General features: G+C 56.3%; 1 protein-coding gene across 3 annotated transcripts; it reads right to left on the reverse strand.

Annotated features, from left to right (window-relative positions):
• Positions 1-4,292: 4,292 nt before the first annotated feature.
• On the reverse strand, positions 4,293-12,545 carry DOLPP1 (dolichyldiphosphatase 1; the record flags this gene model as incomplete). 3 transcript variants are annotated; one of them, XM_079706817.1, is made up of 8 exons in its annotated part: positions 4,293-4,329; positions 6,195-6,284; positions 6,768-6,896; positions 7,770-7,868; positions 8,100-8,199; positions 8,298-8,382; positions 8,605-8,705; positions 12,470-12,545. In XM_079706817.1, 8 exons carry the CDS (start codon positions 12,543-12,545, stop codon positions 4,293-4,295), a joined length of 717 nt encoding a protein of 238 aa, XP_079562943.1. The 3 variants fall into 3 exon arrangements, with proteins under 3 accessions (XP_079562943.1, XP_079562942.1, XP_079562944.1); XM_079706816.1 differs by having other exon boundaries at positions 8,298-8,424; XM_079706818.1 differs by lacking the exon at positions 6,768-6,896.
• Positions 12,546-16,809: the final 4,264 nt, after the last annotated feature.

Consider the following 16,809-nt stretch of genomic DNA (forward strand, 5'->3'; position numbering starts at 1 on the left):
GCGCCCGCAGCAGGAGCTGAGCGTGCCCCGTGTGAGCAGCGCTGGGGCGGAGCTGCACCGACCCAGCCAGGGGCAGGCAGGGAGGGGAGACAGTGATGCAGGCCAAGGACGCTGCAGTGACGCACACCCAGGACTCCTGAAACCCAAGTTCTAAGAACTGTATGGGTCTGACTGTAAGGCAGGAGGACTTTTTCCCAAAACGTTGTCCTTCAGAAGTGAGGTCGTTCCGTTGCATCTGAGTCGTTACAGGTCTCGTAACACAGGCTCACTCGGTTCTTTAGGACAGCAAAGTACTGTTTGGGGAAGACACCTAGAACAACCCCAATCAGTGTTAGATGGAATGCTTAGAGGTCCCCTGGTGGAGCTTCTGGGGGGCAAAAGTCAAAAGAACGATGAAGATGTAGTAATTATTCCCGAGGGTGTGACCTGTGACCTCACACTTTGCAAGTGTTGGATGCAGGACAAGCAAGTGTCTTACGGGTCTCTGGACATGAGGGGAGGTAAGTTTTGGGGAGGTCACATACTCCTACAGGATCGATTTTTTAAATCCAGCTGTCTGAATGTTACACCAGTATGTTTGGAATAAAATTTCAAGTACAGTGTCATGCATGAAATCCAGGAGGTGCTGCTGTTTCCCAAACTGCCTGTCTAGTGGACCCAGGAGAACTAGGTCAGCAGACCCAGAGGTTGCCCAGGGACAACCAGACCCTGATGCCAATGATGCACATGAAGAACTTGATTTTTTTTTTTTTTTTGCAAAATGAGTGAAAAAGAACTGTCCTCAATTTATGTATTTTGTGTAATACAGCATTTGAAATTTGAGAATAATAAAATTAATAATAAAGATCACTTGGCTTTTACCTAGATCCTCTAAAAGTTTGTCCGGGTTGGCATGAACTTGATTTTGGTTCTCTCCATTGGGAAAGTGCAGTGGCTGGAATCAAGGGCAGGCCTGGAGCAGAGGGCTGGACGCCATGGGCCAAGTTACAGACTTGGGTTGTATCCCTAGACACTGAGGACGATGTTTTAGGAAGACGCTGAGGAATGGACGGAAGGGCCCTGATGGGTGGGGATGAGGGCAACCTGCCAGGAGGCTTTGCTGCTGCTGAGCAGGGGGTAGTGGGCTGGGACCCAGACTGGCCTGGAAGGCAGCGAGAGTGGCTATTTCAAAAGACGCTTACAAGGTGGAGTGAGCAGGGCTTGGTGACCAACTGAGTGGGAAAAGGAGTTGGGCAACCCGCAGGTGGGGTGCTGGGCAGCTCTCTGAGAGCCCGACCAGGGTGAACGTGTGGGTGAGTGCCAACTGGGGTAAAAAGCAGCGTTTACCCGGGACTCGGAAACCTCAGGGCTCATGAGACGGCCCCGTCCTCTCTTGCTGCATTCTGGATTTCCTCTGACCTCCAGTTTTTCTCTTTAACTATGTCTAGTCTGCTGTTAAATCTACCTACTGAGTTCTTGTTTTTTAGCTATTGTATTTTCCAGTATTCATTTAAAAATCTGCCAGGGTTCACGTTATAGTTTCCTGTTCTCTGCAGATACATGTATATATATACATATATATATATGTATGTGTATATATATGTTTATTTTTGGCTGCCTTGGGTCTTCGTTGCTGCGTGCGGGCTTTCTCTATTTGTGGTGAGTGGGGGCTATACTTCGTTGTGGTGCGTGGGCTTCTCACTGAAGTGGCTTCTCGTTGCGGAGCACGGGCTCTAGGCGTGTGGGCTTCAGTAGTTGCAGCACGCAGGCCCTAGAGTTCATGGGCTTCAGTAGTTGTGGTGCGTGGGCTCAGTAGTTGTGGCTCGCAGACTCTAGACCACAGGCTCAGTGGTTGTAGCACACGGGCTTAGTTGCTCCATGACATGTGATATCTTCCTGGACCAGGGATCAAACCTGTGTCCCCTGCATTGGCAGGTGGATTCTCAACCAGTGCGCGACCAGCGAAGTCCTGCAGATATTTTCAAGTTTGTCCCTTACTTCTTTAAAAAAGTAAAACAACTTAAAATCTGTGCCCGATCATTCCAGCACCTGAAGTATGTGTGGGTTTGTTTCTAATACTTGTTTCCAGCTGGTTCTCAAGGATGGTGGTGATTCCTTTTCTACCTGGTCATCTTTGTCTATATTTTGTTCATGGTAATTTCTTAAAACTGTATAAATAATTGAAGTCTAGCATGAAGGTTCCTTCTTCCAGAGATTTGTTTGCTTCTGCCACATGTCTGGGATGAGGTCACCTTAACTAAATGTCCAGGTTGTGTGGACCGTGGTGGGGAACCCAAACCCAGCCTTCGAGCTCATGTGAGGATGGGATTACTTCTGATTCGCCTGAGGGTGAAGCTGTTATGAATCTCAGGTTAATGAATTAAAGAAGGGTTAGAACCCCCACTTTGGACTCCTGAAATGACTTGTGTTCTTTTCACTCTTACAAGGCATCCAAAACCCAGGTCAGTTTGCAGTTATTTCTTCCAAAGCATGATACTCACCTGTCCGCACACTAAAGAAGCACTGAATTCAGCAAGGAGTGGAGGTGTTTATCCTGGCAGAGGCTTAGGAAGGACATGCTGATTGTCCCAGTCTTCAAGGGCTGTCACATGAAGGAGAAGCTAGGCTTACTGAGAGCAGAACCAGCCAGCGCCACAGGGGGAGGTAGACTGGGACTAAAAAAACTCAGTGGAAGGGAGCTGTCCTCAGACCCCAGTGGGGTATGTCACAGAGGCCACTCCAACCCTGGCTTTGGGGGCTGGAGGGAACTAGGTGTCTTGGAGACACGTACGATCTTCTGGTCTTAACCGTGCCCTCGTCCCTCGGGTCGTGTGTCCGCACAGCCACGTCCCCGCCTCCTCCCATCAGCTCAGTCAACATGTTCAAGCTGCCAGAGTTCAAGATTTTATTTTAAAACAGTAGTAAACAATTTTCATTGATTTTTCTTAAGTCAAACCACCTCACACTTGGCTTATCTCAGGCAAAAAGTAAAAAATAAAAATGAGAAGGGAAGGAAAGGAAAATGTGGGGACTGACCAACCTTCCCCAGAAACAGGCCCCTGGTCCTGGCATCTGGAATGGCTTTGGACACTGTCTTTAACAAATGAGAAAAGAAAGCACCAAAATATTGTGCTTCAGCAGCAGATTAGGAACCTCCACAAAGAAAAGGCGGCCGGGGGAGGGAGGGGGGTCGGGCCCTGAACACAGGTCCCGAGCAGCCTGGTTCAGTTCTAGAAGCTTCCGAGTCTGGATGCATCTCCTCTCCACAGCTCCATTTCAAAGCGGCCTCAAGACGGGGAGGAGTCGTCCTCCGAGCTGGGCAGTGCGGATCTGTGAGCCACACCCCGGACACAGGCTTGGGGTGACCCAAGCAGGTTCCCAGCTTCTCGGAGCGGGGTCGGGAAGGACAAGGAATGCTCAGAGCACACAGAGGGGAGGGAAGGGTGGGGACAGTAGGCACCGCTGCCCCACTCCTCTCACCAGCTCCTGCTTCCTCTGCATTTTGTTCGGGTGGAGATGAAGACGAACCACTAGCGGACGGCAGGACAGGAAAGAGCTGTAAACAGCGTGGGTTTGCTCACCCGCACGTGCAGGCTCTTTCGTCAGAAAGGGGCCGCTGTCTTGGGGACAGGGAACCAGAGAAAGCCCTTGCGGCGCAGGGTCGATGCGGGTAGGACACAGCGATGGCAGCGCAGACGCCTGCTCTCCCTGGGCCTGGCCCCCACACGGGAACACTGACCGAGGTTCTGGAATGGCGTTGGCGGCAGGGGGGGCATGGGGGTGCTCCCTCCTCCTGGGCCCCCAGGCCGTCTCTCGGGCCCAGGGCAAAGGGCCTGGGAAGCTGACCTGGGCTCCTTGGTACGCAGGGCAGCCCCCGCAGAGCTGGCTCTTCCAGTCCCTCTCCAAAATCCCATCTGCCTTTGACAAAACCAAAAAATAAATACTGTGCATTTTTCACGCCACCTAAATTTCCTGGCCCTGTGGCCAGAAGTTCAAGCCCTCCTTCTCTACCCCACGCCCCAGTGCCCACGCCAGGGGCACTTTCCGCCGAACTGGGGGCTGGCAGCAGCACTGCGAGGGTCTCTGGCTGTGAGGCCCCCCCGGCAACAGGCCCTCCAGGGTCCTGGCTGAGGGGCTGGCTCAGCCCTTTGGTCCACCTTGTTCATTAAAATTAAAATAAGAAAAAAAAAGGCTCCACTCGGTGACTTGGGTCTGTAGAGGTCTCTGCTTCGTCCCTCTGTCTGTCATTCCATCCACCCTGCAAGGCATCGTGCAGGCCAGATCTGGAGGCTGGAGCCAGCCACACTCACCGGTCACTGCAGTTTCGTCCCCAGCTTGCGCTGTCTGTTCCTGCAAAGTGGGGGCGGGGGTCAGATGAGGGGACTCCTGGCGTCCAGTGACTCGCCCCTCAGCTGTCTCCTTCCTCCCCACAATCCCATCAGAATGAGTGAGTGTCCACTCCCAGTAGCCCCAGCAGTTGGCTCAAGCTGGGCCAATCAGAGCTCCTGCCCTGGGACCTGGGACTTGGGGCCTAGAGAGGGTCAATGTGTCTGCTGGGCCTGTACCACAGGTGCTCAGCTCTGGAGTCCAAGTGCAGCCAGGAGGCTGGGGCAGGGGTGGGGGCCAGGATGGGAGAACAGAGGCAAGAGGGACCTGGCTGGATTCCAGTAATCATGGGCAGTTCCCACTTACAGATAAGCCAGCATAAGTGGGCTTCTGTAACCATCAACCACAACAGACAAGGAGGTAGTGAGTTCTCCATCTGGGATGCACATAAGCAAAGGTAGGAGCACTGCTGATACCAGTTATCGAGCGGATAACTGACTACCTGACTTGCGGGTGTGGCGATACCTACGACGGGCTCAGGAGCCTGAGGGCAGCAGGGGCAGCCCCGTTCCCTGGAGGGCCTGGCTCCTCGAGAGACCCCACTGGAATTCAGAAACCTAACTGTCCCCACAGGACCTGTGAGATGCAGCCCCAGCCTCGTGCCGTGGCCAGCCCCCTTCTTCCCTGGGCTCCAGCCACACTGGCCTGTGTCTCTTTGGTGGACTCCCCAAGCTTCCTGTCCTCAGAAGCTTTGCACAAGCTGTTCCCTATGCTGAGAGCACTCTCCCTGCCAAACCCCAAGTTGGACAGTCCCGCTTTCTCTCTGCTCAGACCTGTCACAGCGGCCAGCCAGCCCAACCACACAGCCTCACAGTATGCCGCTGTCACGAGCTCTCAAGCCCGAGGCACTTGTCGCACAGGTAGGTGCCTCATTCCTCGTGATCCCCCCTGCCGGCCACTGCCGTCTCACTCTGGGCCTATCCCCAGCCCACGGCCTGGCACAGAGCAGGTGCACATGGAAGTGCGGGTACACCAAGGCGGGTGGCGGCCAGCCGGGAGAGGCGGGGCTGGGGGGCGGGGCCGCTCTGGGAGCCAGGTGGAGAGCCTGGGCCAGCTGGGGCCTTCCGCCAATAACAGGATTGCCTGCCCTAACCCCTCAAATCCCCTTTCCTCAGGATCCAGGGCTTAACCCTTAAGTTCGTTAGGATAATTTGGACCATGATGCCCTAGACACATTTCCCGGCTGCTGTGACCCCGCCCCGCGGTTCCTCTCACCAGGAACCCAGGGCTCCTCAGGAAACCTCCCAGGCTTGTGCTGGAGCCCAACCTCGCCTCGGCTCCCCTCTGAACCTGGGAAGGAGCCAGGCCTTCCCGACCCCAGCTGGCACCCCACCCAGGATTTGGAGTGCGTGCAGAGCTGAGTCAGAAGAAGGCTCCAAAGCTGGCTTTGCCCTGACTGGCTGTGCAAACACGGGTGCCCCTAACTCACCGCACCTCAGTTTACCCCTCCAGAGGAAAGTGTCTGGACTAAACGGTCCCGAGGGGGGTTGACACACAGGCCCCCAGAGAATCCTGGCTGCCCAGCTCTCTGGTTCCAGGCCACAGAGGTTAAAAGCATGGCCCTGGGCCCAACAGCCTAGGTTCCCAGCCCAGCTCTCACACCCGCGATCTGCAAACCCTTGGTCAAGTGATTCCTCTCCTCCCCTCTCTGAGCCTCAGTTTTCTCATCTGTAAAATGGGGTCCAGGGGAGGATTCACTGAGGCAGTACAAGCAAAGTGCTTAGGTAAGTGCCCGGCTCTCGGGCAGCCTTCCAAAACTGGGGGTGGCACTGACTGAGGGCTGTGCCCCACTGAGCCAGGACCCAGAGATTGCTATCCCCTTGACTCACCTGGCTTCTGCCCGGGTTACCGTGTACTCAAACCAGAGTACGTTGGGAATGAGGCTCGTGTCTCGGATTAGGAAGAACTCAGAGATAGGCCTGTAGAGACAGACACCCGGAAATCCAGGACTATATCAGGACACGAGTCTGTCACCAAGCCAGACTCTCCGACCAGTGCCTGGGGCCAGCGATGCACCCTCTCCCCACCACTTCGCCTGGCCTGTGCAAGACCCAGATGTGTCACCTGTGTGACACTCAGGCAGGTCCACTGCCCCAAGGTACACACAGCCCAGAAGGACACATGCTGCTTTCCAAGTCCCTGAGAGGCCAGGCAAGGACAGAACCTGGCACCTTGGCTTCTGGGCTGAGAAAACCCCTGGGGGAGATGGAAGCCAGGCGAGCAGGGCCTGCAGCCCTATGCCCACCAGAGGCCTGGGCACTAGGGCCCTCCCAGGGAGACTGAGGCTGGGGTCAGGACACCTGGGTCCTCCCACTGATGGCCCCTTTGCAGGAGGGGGCACGCGCCATAGTGCCTGGGAAGGTGGCGGGGGGCGGACAGCAGCAGGGGCAGGAGGCAGTTACCAGGCTGCTATCCTAGGGAACAGGGGGGTGAGGACCTCCTGAGTGAAGACGAACCAGGCGATGGCCATGAGGCCTCCAGCGATGCCCCCATAGAGCACCTGGCTCCAGGTGTGGTACAGCAGGTAGACCCTGGGCCAAGGACAGAGGGAAGTTCATGAGAGCCAGCCAGAGACAGTCCTGCACAGCCTCCCCGCACGCCTGAGTGCCAGCTTCCCTGGACCTCTGCACACACACGGGAGACATACACAGACGGGACAGACCCCTGTGACCACACGGACTCAGAGCTACTTCTAGAAGGAGGCAAGGGGTTGGACCCCAACAGCTGCTCCTCTGACTCTAGAAGTGAAGGGATGGCTCAGCTAGGATTTGCCTCCCTTCTGTCCAGCCCTTGAACTTGGAGTTTGTCTGCAAGGGGCTCCTCCAGGACATTGGGAAGAGACGGCTAACCCTAGAACCTTGGGCCCAACCAAGAGGAGAGAGCAAGGACTGGGTTGGAAGGGGCAGCTGGAGCCCTGGCCCTTTAAAATGAGAGGCCTGGAGCTTCCCTGGTGGTGCAGTGGTTAAGAATCCGCCAATGCAGGGGACACGGGTTCGAGCCCTCGTCCGGGAAGATCCCACATGCCGCGGAGCAACTAAGCCTGTGTGCCACAACTACTGAGCCTGCACTCTAGAGCCCATGAGCCACAACTACTGAGCCTGTGCGCCTAGAGCCCGTGTTCCACAGCAAGAGAAGCCACCGCAAGGAGAAGCCCGCGCACCGCAATGAAGAGTAGCCCCCGCTCGCTGCAACTTGAGAAAGCCCGTATGCAGCAATGAAGACCCAATGCAGCCAAAAATTAAAAAATAAAAATAAATAAATAAAATAAAATGAGAAGCCTGGGACCCCCTTCGCAGCCCTGCCCTACAGGCTCTGGGACTCGGGTCCACAGCGAGGTCCAATAGGGACCAAGATTCCAGCTAGACCCCAGCGGGCAGGGCGTGGGGCTCTCCCTCCCTCTGTACCTGCTATAGGAGACTAGAAACGCCACGGTGAGGAGACCCAGGGAGAGTACATGCCTCCACAGCAAGTCCAGGAACCTGGCGTTGTTCGTTTGGTGCATTCTGGGAAAACAAGCCTGTTAGGGGGCCTCAGCCCACAGCCTGGGGCCCAGGCCTCCCACACAGCCCCGGCCCCAGCCACACACTCCCTGGGCACCTTCTGCCTTGGCTGCAGCTCCTCCCACCCCCAGTAGAGGCCAAGCCCTAAATGGCATCCAAAGGGCTTGCAGCAAGTCCCTGGCAGAGGCCAGCCTGGGCCAGTTCAGGGCCACCCCAGCCAGGGCAGAAGCTCACCTTAAATACAGAAAAAGGAAGGAATAGACGGAGAAGAACCACATAAACTGGGAATGGCTGGAGGGCATCCCGTACTTGATGCCCACTGTCGTGTGGGGACCTGGTGGAGACAGAGAACAGGGCATGATGGGAGGATGCAGGCCTCCCAGTAATGCCCTAACCTGGGGGACCCGCAGACCCCCAAGGCCTGGGCCCTACCTCCACAGGGCCGTGGCTCCTGGATGACGTGTTTGATCAGCCAGTTGACCCCCTCGTTCAGTGCCAAGCCCCCAAGGAACGAGATCTGCTGGGAAGATGTACGGTCAGCAGGGCCTCTGTGTGCTTGCTGGCCGCCGCCCAGCCTGAAGACCGTGGCCGCCCACTGAACCTCCAGCCCAGTGGACAACCTGGAACCAGCCAGGAGGCTCCACACGCCTCAGCAAAGGTGGAAGCAGGGAAGGGAAGGCAAAGCCCCGGGAAGGAATGGTGAGGCCCCTCCTCCCTGGGGTGGGAGTGACTCCCTCACCGTGTGCAGCTCCCGCTTGAAGATGATGAGGGTCACAAAACCAACGATGACAAATATGGGGCTGAGGCTCAGGTAGGCAAGGAGGTGGCCAGAGAGATCACCTGGGCAAGACAGGGAGAACAGGATGAGGGCAGAGCGCGGCCATCGAAGAGGGCCTGGCCCCCAGCAAGCCAAGGAGGGCCTCAGTCAGAGAGGTGATCCCAGCAGGGCCCGGAGCGCAGGGCCAGGCGGCTGGGGGCACCTCAGCGTACCGGCTCACCACACGTCCTCAGTCACGGGCACAGCGTGCTTACTAAGCACTCAGGTTCACAGATCGTGCGTTTAAAGCAGGTGCCTTCACTCTCCCTGTTCTACAGATGAAGACACTGAGTCCCACAGGGATTGCATGATTTGTCCAAAGTCACACAGCCAGAAAGAGGTAGGATCTGACTAAAATCCAAGTCTCTAGCCTGGTCCAGGTGCTATACCCACTATCCCACCAAAGCGGGAATTTGAACCTGGCTTGGTCTGACCCCAGAGGCTGGGCCCTGTCCCAGGAGGCAGCCTGGCGGGCACATGGATGCCTCTGGAACGCAGTGCTGTGCGGAGACCGACCCAGCCAAGCCCTGGGCCTCCAGGGGAACCTGGTATTCTCTGAACACCACACAGACTTGGGTCTACACTGCGGACTCTGACAGGGACCAAGGCTGGGGGTGGGGAGGAAGCTCCATTGCCCACTATGGCCACCCGTTGCAGTAACAGTTTCTCACTGCCTCTCTACTGGCAAAAAATTGGCTACCTATTGACTACCTGCTTTTTACCCCCTAATAGGTCTCGGCAGGAGGATCCTGAAGCCAATAGACAGGAGCCACTTTCCTGCTTGCCCAAGGGCAGGGCTGACACCGAGTCCAAAGGCCACCCTCACCATTCGAGACAGGGCAGCTATATAGCAGCTCTGGGGTCAGAGAGTGTGGTTTAGTTCCCGTGCCAGCACTTGCTGGCTCCACGACCTCAGGCAAGGACTTCACCTCCCTGAGCCTCAGCTCTCTCACCCGTGAAATGGGGATATCAGTAGCCACCTCCTACAGCCATGGGAGCTCTGATGTGACCAGGCCTGTGAGACGCCCAGCTCGGTCCCTGGCACCCAGGACACTTCCATGTTTGGAGAACTCAGTGTGGGAAACGGCCCCACCACCAGCCTGGCCTCACACAGGCAGGAGGAAGGTACCCACCCAAGGCCGAGCCCAGATTCCAGGCTGAAGGGATGGGCACACACCTGGCCTCCCCACACCTACCCAGGGTAGGGCTGGCTTTGAACTGGCCTGGGAGAACAGTCCAGCAACATAGGTCCAGATGCTAGTGCCCCCTGGATGACACTGGGTGAGGCCCTTCCTGTTCCTGGGGCTCTGTCTCCTCATCCACACAGTGGCCTGGCCCCCTCCAGCCCTGAGATTCTGGGTCTCTCAGCTGTCCAGCTGATGCCCAGGACACTGGGTCACCAGGAGGACAGGAAGTGGCTGGTGCCCCCAAACCCTTGGCCATCTCCATGGCCTGTCTCACAGCAAGTGCTACCTTTGGGCCTTCCTGCAGATGCTGTCAGCAACTCTGGCCTCACCATTCTCTGGTCTAAGCCCTCCGGTGGCTCTCTCAGCCCTTAGGATAAGTCCCACCTCAATCCAGCTCATCAAGCCCTGCAGTCCTGGCCCTGCTTCCCTCCCACCTTCTGCTCCAGTTCCAGGAACCAAATCCTAGTTCCCTGAATGCACCATGCTCTGTCCTACTTCTGGACCTTTGCACACACTGTTTCCCCCACCTGGGCTGCTGTCTGGGTTAACTCAACATAAATGAAGTACCCACAACAGTGGGAAAAATAAAAAAAATCACACTCCTGCTACTGCAGAGCTCTCAGAATCTGTAACCAGGGCATTGTTCATGACACCACTCATTAGTGGAGTTATCCGGCCTGCACCTGTCTCTCCCTCTAGAAAGTAGGCGCCATGGGGCTTCCCTGGTGGCGCAGTGCTTGAGAGTCCGCCTGCCGATGCAGGGGACACGGGTTTGTGCCGGGAAGATCCCACATGCCGCGGAGCGGCTAGGCCTGTGAGCCATGGCTGCTGAGCCTGCGCGTCCGGAGCCTGTGCTCCGCAACGGGAGAGGCCACAACAGTGAGAAGCCTGCGTACCGAAAAAAAAAAAAAAGTAGGCGCCATGAGTGCACCCCACTCTTCACCCCACTCAATCCCCCAAGCCCAGCACAGCAACTGGCACTTAACTGGGCTCTAAAATGATGTTAAATGAATGGAGAATGGATGAAGGAAGCAGGGTCAGTGTGATGAGGGGCGCGAAGGAGAAGTGCAGGGGGTCACAGAAGAGTTAGCAGGGGGACTAGACCTTGAGAGAGGCCCCCAGGTTCAGCCAGGTCTCTCCTCCAGGCACCCACAGTCCCTGCAAAGGGTCCCTCATCACAGCCTGAGTCATGCTGCTCACATCTGCCGGCCTCCTTCTTCTCGCCGTGAGCACCCAGAGAAGTACTCCCAGGCCAGGGAGGGGAAATCATGAAGGTGCTGAGGACTTAAGCAGGTCCCTTCCCCACTCCAGACCTTGGTTTCCGTCCTGTAAAGTGGGTTTTTTTTTTCACAGTCTGGGAGTTCAGGGACATATTGGTTTGTTCACCGTTCAAAATGCAGAGCGAGCCCAGGGCCTGGCATTCAGGAGGTGCTCAGTGGATACCAGCTGAATGAATGATGGGTGAATGGCGGGGAGGCAGGCAGACAGTAGGGCCCAACAGCTGCAGGGCCGCCCCACCCCCACTATAACCCAGAACACCTAGGGTCAAAGTTTCCTGGCATCCAGTCCTGGGGCCCTCAGCAGGGCCAGGTTCTCATGTCTCTGCATGAGTAGGCCCTTCCTGGGGCAACCAGGGCTCAATGAGGGGACCCCCAGCCTCCCCCGACACCCAACCATGCTACACATAGATGGCAGTGTGGGCTTGAGAGGGTCCTGGGAAGGTGGGATCATGGTAACTGCAGTTATTGCTTCAATGTTTACTGTACGCCAGGCACTGCACTCAGCATTTCTCACATCTCCTATTTCTGATTCTCACATCACCACTAGAAGGAAGGCACTGTGATTAGTTCCACTTTAGAGAGGCACAGAGAGGTGAAGTCACTTGCACAAGGCCTCGTCCTGAACTCTGACCCCAAGGCCCAAGCTCTGCACCGCTCTACTAAACCGCCTCCAGAACGGTCACCAAAGGACCTCACAGATGGAAAACGCTGAGCTTCTGGAGCTGTGACTGATGGGAAGCTCCAGAAGTCAACATCCCAGAGGCTGCCTGACCCCTCACCGGGTCCCCTGAGTTGTAGAGCAGTGCCCTACCCAGGGCGTGGCACCAGAAGTACTCAAACAACGAAGAGCTGCCCGGCCTCGATTTGCACACTCCCTGCAATGGGGAGCTCTTTCTTCCAGGCAGCCCAAAAGCACTGTTTGAAAGAAAAAGGCACTCCCTACACGCCGAGGAGAGAGTTCAGCCTCTCCGGCTCCGGGAAGGGCGGGGAAGAAGGGCCCAGGTCCAGGCCAGTGATCCGTTCCCGCCTCACGCAGACCACCGCCCCATTACAGCCCACCGGCGCCCCGGGACCCAATGGAGCACCCCGGCCGCGCAGCCGCAGAGTGCGCGAGCGAGCGGCTCACAATTTCGCCCAGCTCATCGCCACATCACTGCGCCTGCGCGGCGCGCGCGCCGGCCGAACCCTCCGTGGCTCACTATTTGACAGTTCCCACCCCGCTCCCCCGGCGCCCCCTCTGCGAGCTTGCGCCGGCCGGAGCGCCCGGCACTGACAGGCCGGCCCCGGGAAGGCGTCCTCGGAGCCGAGGTTGTCTTTTACCTGCAGGATATTCGACGTGGGTGAGGGTCACCGGCCGCCATGAAGCGGGGAGCGAGCACTGTCCGTCCGCTGCCATCTTACCCGGAGACCGGGCTTCGCCGAGCAGCCAATGGGGAGCCAGGGGGGCGGTGGTCCTGACCTATCACGCCGGGGGAGGTGCCGCGCACCCAATCGGAGGCCGATACCGGTAGCGGCGCAACCATTCACCGTGCAGGCCGTGGGGCAGGCCCGAGCGGCGAATCAGGAAGCAGGGCCCCTAGGAGCCAGCGAGCCGGCCAAGACGGCGCCCAATCCGGGACGAGCGCAGGTAGGTGGCTAACCAATCAGATAAAAGGAGGGTTTCAGCACACAACAGAGAGCAGAACAGCCAATCAGAAGGTGAGGCCGGCTCGCGGTGTGGGCAGGGCGGGCCAATCACCCGCTAGCTTGGGGGGCGTGTTGAACTTTGGTGGGAGCTTTGGTTTGGTGGGGACGTTCGCCGAGTGAAGGCTTCCTCGGTACCCGGAGTCAGGCCGGGGTCGGCAGGACTTGAGCGCCCGTCAGAGCGCATGCTCGAAGCGGGGAGGCAACCTCGGCGCTATGGAGTCTGAACTCACCTACTTTTAGTTATGAGTAAACTGAGGCCGGAGACCCAGAGGGGACTTATTTTCCTTTGCCCTTTACTGACTGGCAACAGAGCAAGTCACACAAAACTGACAACCTTTCCATTAAAGGTGGGAGGTGGGATGGGTGAAGGAACGCCCGCGTCGGGGCGCACAGTCGGCCCCCTAAATGCTTTATGGAAGCTTAACTGATGTCGAGTGGAAGCGTAATTGAAATTAAAAGACTCCGTCCCTCATTTCATTCAATTAACACAGATTTATTGATTCAATCCCGTTTATGCTGCTTAATGAGGCATCTTGGGAGCATTTTAAACAAGAGGCCGGTTTTCCACCTATACCTCAGTTTTCCCAAAACATTCCTCTCATTGTCCTACAGGCCTTGCATAAATAGCCACACCTTACCACCCACCTCTCCCTCTCCCACCCTCACTGTCTCTTCCAGCTAGATTGCAGTGCTTATAGTCCAGGTAAAGTGCCCGGCTCTTCCTGTCGTTGAGCCTTTTCACATGCTGTTCTAGTCTGTCTCAGGTGTCTATCCTCACTTAGAGGTTTCCATGGCCAGGAGAGGGGCCTTCACTGGGCTCCCACAGTTGCATCCCAGTTGCACATCCCCTCTCCTACCCCAGCACTGACCACACTGGGCTGTAATTGGCTCCTTGTCTGTCTCTCACAGTAAACAATGGTTCTCTGAATTCATGCAGCGCCATGTAGAAAATCAGCTTGTAGAAAATGGGCCCTGGATTGATCCAGTAGACCTTGGGTTGCAGCCTTGGCAAGTCTACATTCTTGTGTCCCCTGGGGTTCTGATATAAGTGGTTGCAACCACAACTGGAGAAGACCTGGGCAGCATGAAGACAGGGCCTGTTATGTATTGGAGACTGGTCCAGGCCGATGCCAGAACAAGTGCCTGATAAATAGCCTAAGTGTTTATGAGAAGTGAGAACTCAGCGGAGAATGCCGCTGACTCTGTGAGCCAGCCAGGCAGCTGGAGTCAGTACCATGGGTGGGGCTGAAAGGACTGGTGGGATGATGGTGACTCAGAACCCATCAGCGAGCCAGGAGGGCCCCCAGGACCCTTCAACTGTACTCAGCTTCCCACCCGGCCCAGCCTGGGCTCATGTGGGTCAGGTGGCCCCATTTCACTGTCACCTGCCCTCAGATACCTCAGGCACTGCCACCATTAGCCGCTGAGAGGCAGGAGGTGTGAGGAGTGGGCTGTGAGTTTCCCAGAATAGTTCCCTAGGACAGGGCCGCCGTCCCGTCTGGCTGCATGGCCCCTCCCTGGTTAGATGGCATTTCGTGGATGAGCAGTTAGGCTTGAGAAGCCAAGTCCCTGAAACCCAGGCCTATCTGACTACAGGATCCTCTCACCTCAGGGAGAGTGTTCTGGAGGAAGTGTCAGGGTGAGGAACTATAAAATGTGATGGAGTTAGCTGGGGCGGGGGGTGTTTCCTGGCAGAGGGAACAGCGCAGGATGAAATGGGCAAGAGAGAGGGAGAGGTGAGGTGCTGGCGGAGAGGGGTCTGGCCTCCCAAAACTTGGAGGGCCACTCTTGGTGACTATAGAGGGGATCTTGAAAGGTGACTTTGTCGTTTGGTTCAGTTTTGCCTTTGAAAAAAATTAAAATGTAACACTCATAGAGGAAAATCCAGAAATCCAATGTGTATAGCTTGATGAAGTTTCACAAACTAAGCACACCTGTGTTAGCGCCCCCAGATCGAGAACCAGAACCCCAGGAGCTCCTGACACCCCATCTCATCACCCCAGGGTGACCACCATCCCATCTGCTAGCACCATACATTAGGTTTAGTCTGATCTGTGTACTTTCTATAAGCCGAATACTACAGTACGTACTTTTGGGGCATGGCTCCTTTCCCGGCATTGTGTTTGTGAGATCCATGCTGCAGCCTCTAGTTGTAATTCGTCTACTCTCCCTGTGTAGTGTTCCACGGTGTGAACACACCATGTTTATTGGTTTCTTTTCCATTCGACTCGACTCTTTTTTTTTTTTTTGGCCACACCACACAGCCTGTGGGATCTTCTCCGACCAGGGGTCAAACCCGTGCCCCCTGCATTGGGAGCGTGGAGTCTTAACCACTGTGCCACCAGGGAAGTCCTTCCATTCAACTCTTGCTGGACTTTGGGGTGTTTCCAGGTCTGGGGTGTTAGGAATGGTGCTGCTAGGAACAGCCTTGTGAAGATCTTTGGTGTACAAATGGATTCTTTTCCGATGGTGATGCGCCTAGGAGCCAGTGCGGGGTCCCATGAGATGGCAGAGATGACAGGACAGACCTGCCATGTGGATGAGGAGCTGGGCGATGCAGGCATGAATGCTGTGAGGGGAACCATGGGAAGCTGCAGGAGCCACCTGCCTCCTCCCTGAGCTGAGGGGTGGACCAGTGATGCCCCTGGTATCTCTCTGAGCATCCTGGGAGGTGCTCCATCCTTAGTCACTCATCTTAGCTCCACTACAGCCTGGGAGGCAGTTATTAATGCACCCAGTTTATAGCTGAGGACAGTAAGGCTCTGAGCGTCCCACCGTTTGCCAAGTCAACTGGCTAGTGTGTGACAGAGCCACGATTTGAATCCAGGTCTGCCTGATGGGCAGGCCCAGGTTCTGAACCACCCTGCATCCCATCAACCAAACTGCAGGCTGCCTCCTCCCACTGCCCAGAGGAGTCCTCAGACAAGCCGCAGCTGTCCCGGGCAGGGCTGGCCTTTCACTTTGGCCTCTCCTCTGGAAGGGAGTTCACAGACAGTGCGGCCCCCGGATTAGAGGCACAATGTCTTACTCTGTGCACCACACCCCGGCCACCCTGGCATGCGCTCAAAGTCCCTAGGAAAGAACTCTTCCCCTCTCTGGGCCTGTTTCCCCAAAATGTGTCAGCTGCTGCCCACTAGATTAGAGGTTCGTTCATGCACTTCCGGGACTATCTGAGCTCCTAGGTGGTGCCAGACCACGTCTGGGCATCAGGGATGAAGGGAGAAAGACGGAGAGGAGCAAGGGCGCCGCCGTCGAGAAACCGTCCTTCCCATGGAGGATGTGGGACTCCTGGATCCTAAAGATGCCAGTGAGAAAGACAAATGGTCTCAAAGTAGAAGTGACAGTTTTGGCTTCGAAACCTCTGAGAGGAGCCATTCACTGTCTGTGTCTTAGAATACAGGCTTCTAGAAGTCAGGGCCTAGCGTTCCAAACACCGTGGAGCCAAGTCCTCGAGACACATTGTCTGGCTCAGTCTCCCAAGCCACAAGCTCCCCTGGTTTGTGGCATGTGCTGACTTCCATGGTGTAAATACTCTCTCCTGTGGCCACTTGCCAGCCACCATCGTGATGGTACGGAACAAGGAGTTGGGAAGAGATGCACAGTCCGCTCTCGCCAGCAGATGGGGTGCAAGCCGGCTCCAGAGCCTCCACCGCTGCCTGTGCAGCACCTGGTGCAGTGCTTGGCACACAGTAGGCGCACAGGAAATACTTGGTGGACAGATGATCCTTCTTCACCTGTCCTGTGCCATTTGCATACACGCCCTGGGAGCCATTTATATTGTAATCGAAACCACTGTTTACTGAGCACTTGATGTGAACCACAAATTGGGCCAAAGATGACACTATGAGATCTTACCCTCCACACCCCCCTCAGGCTGCATGAAAATCAGTCTCACAGGCGATGCAGCAGAAGCCCTACAGGTTCAGGAGATACGGGTGTCCACGCTGGGGCTGCTGTGTATTCGCTGTATGCAC

Source organism: Hyperoodon ampullatus, assembly GCF_949752795.1.
Source record: "Hyperoodon ampullatus genome assembly, chromosome: 6".
Taxonomy (NCBI): domain Eukaryota; kingdom Metazoa; phylum Chordata; class Mammalia; order Artiodactyla; family Ziphiidae; genus Hyperoodon; species Hyperoodon ampullatus.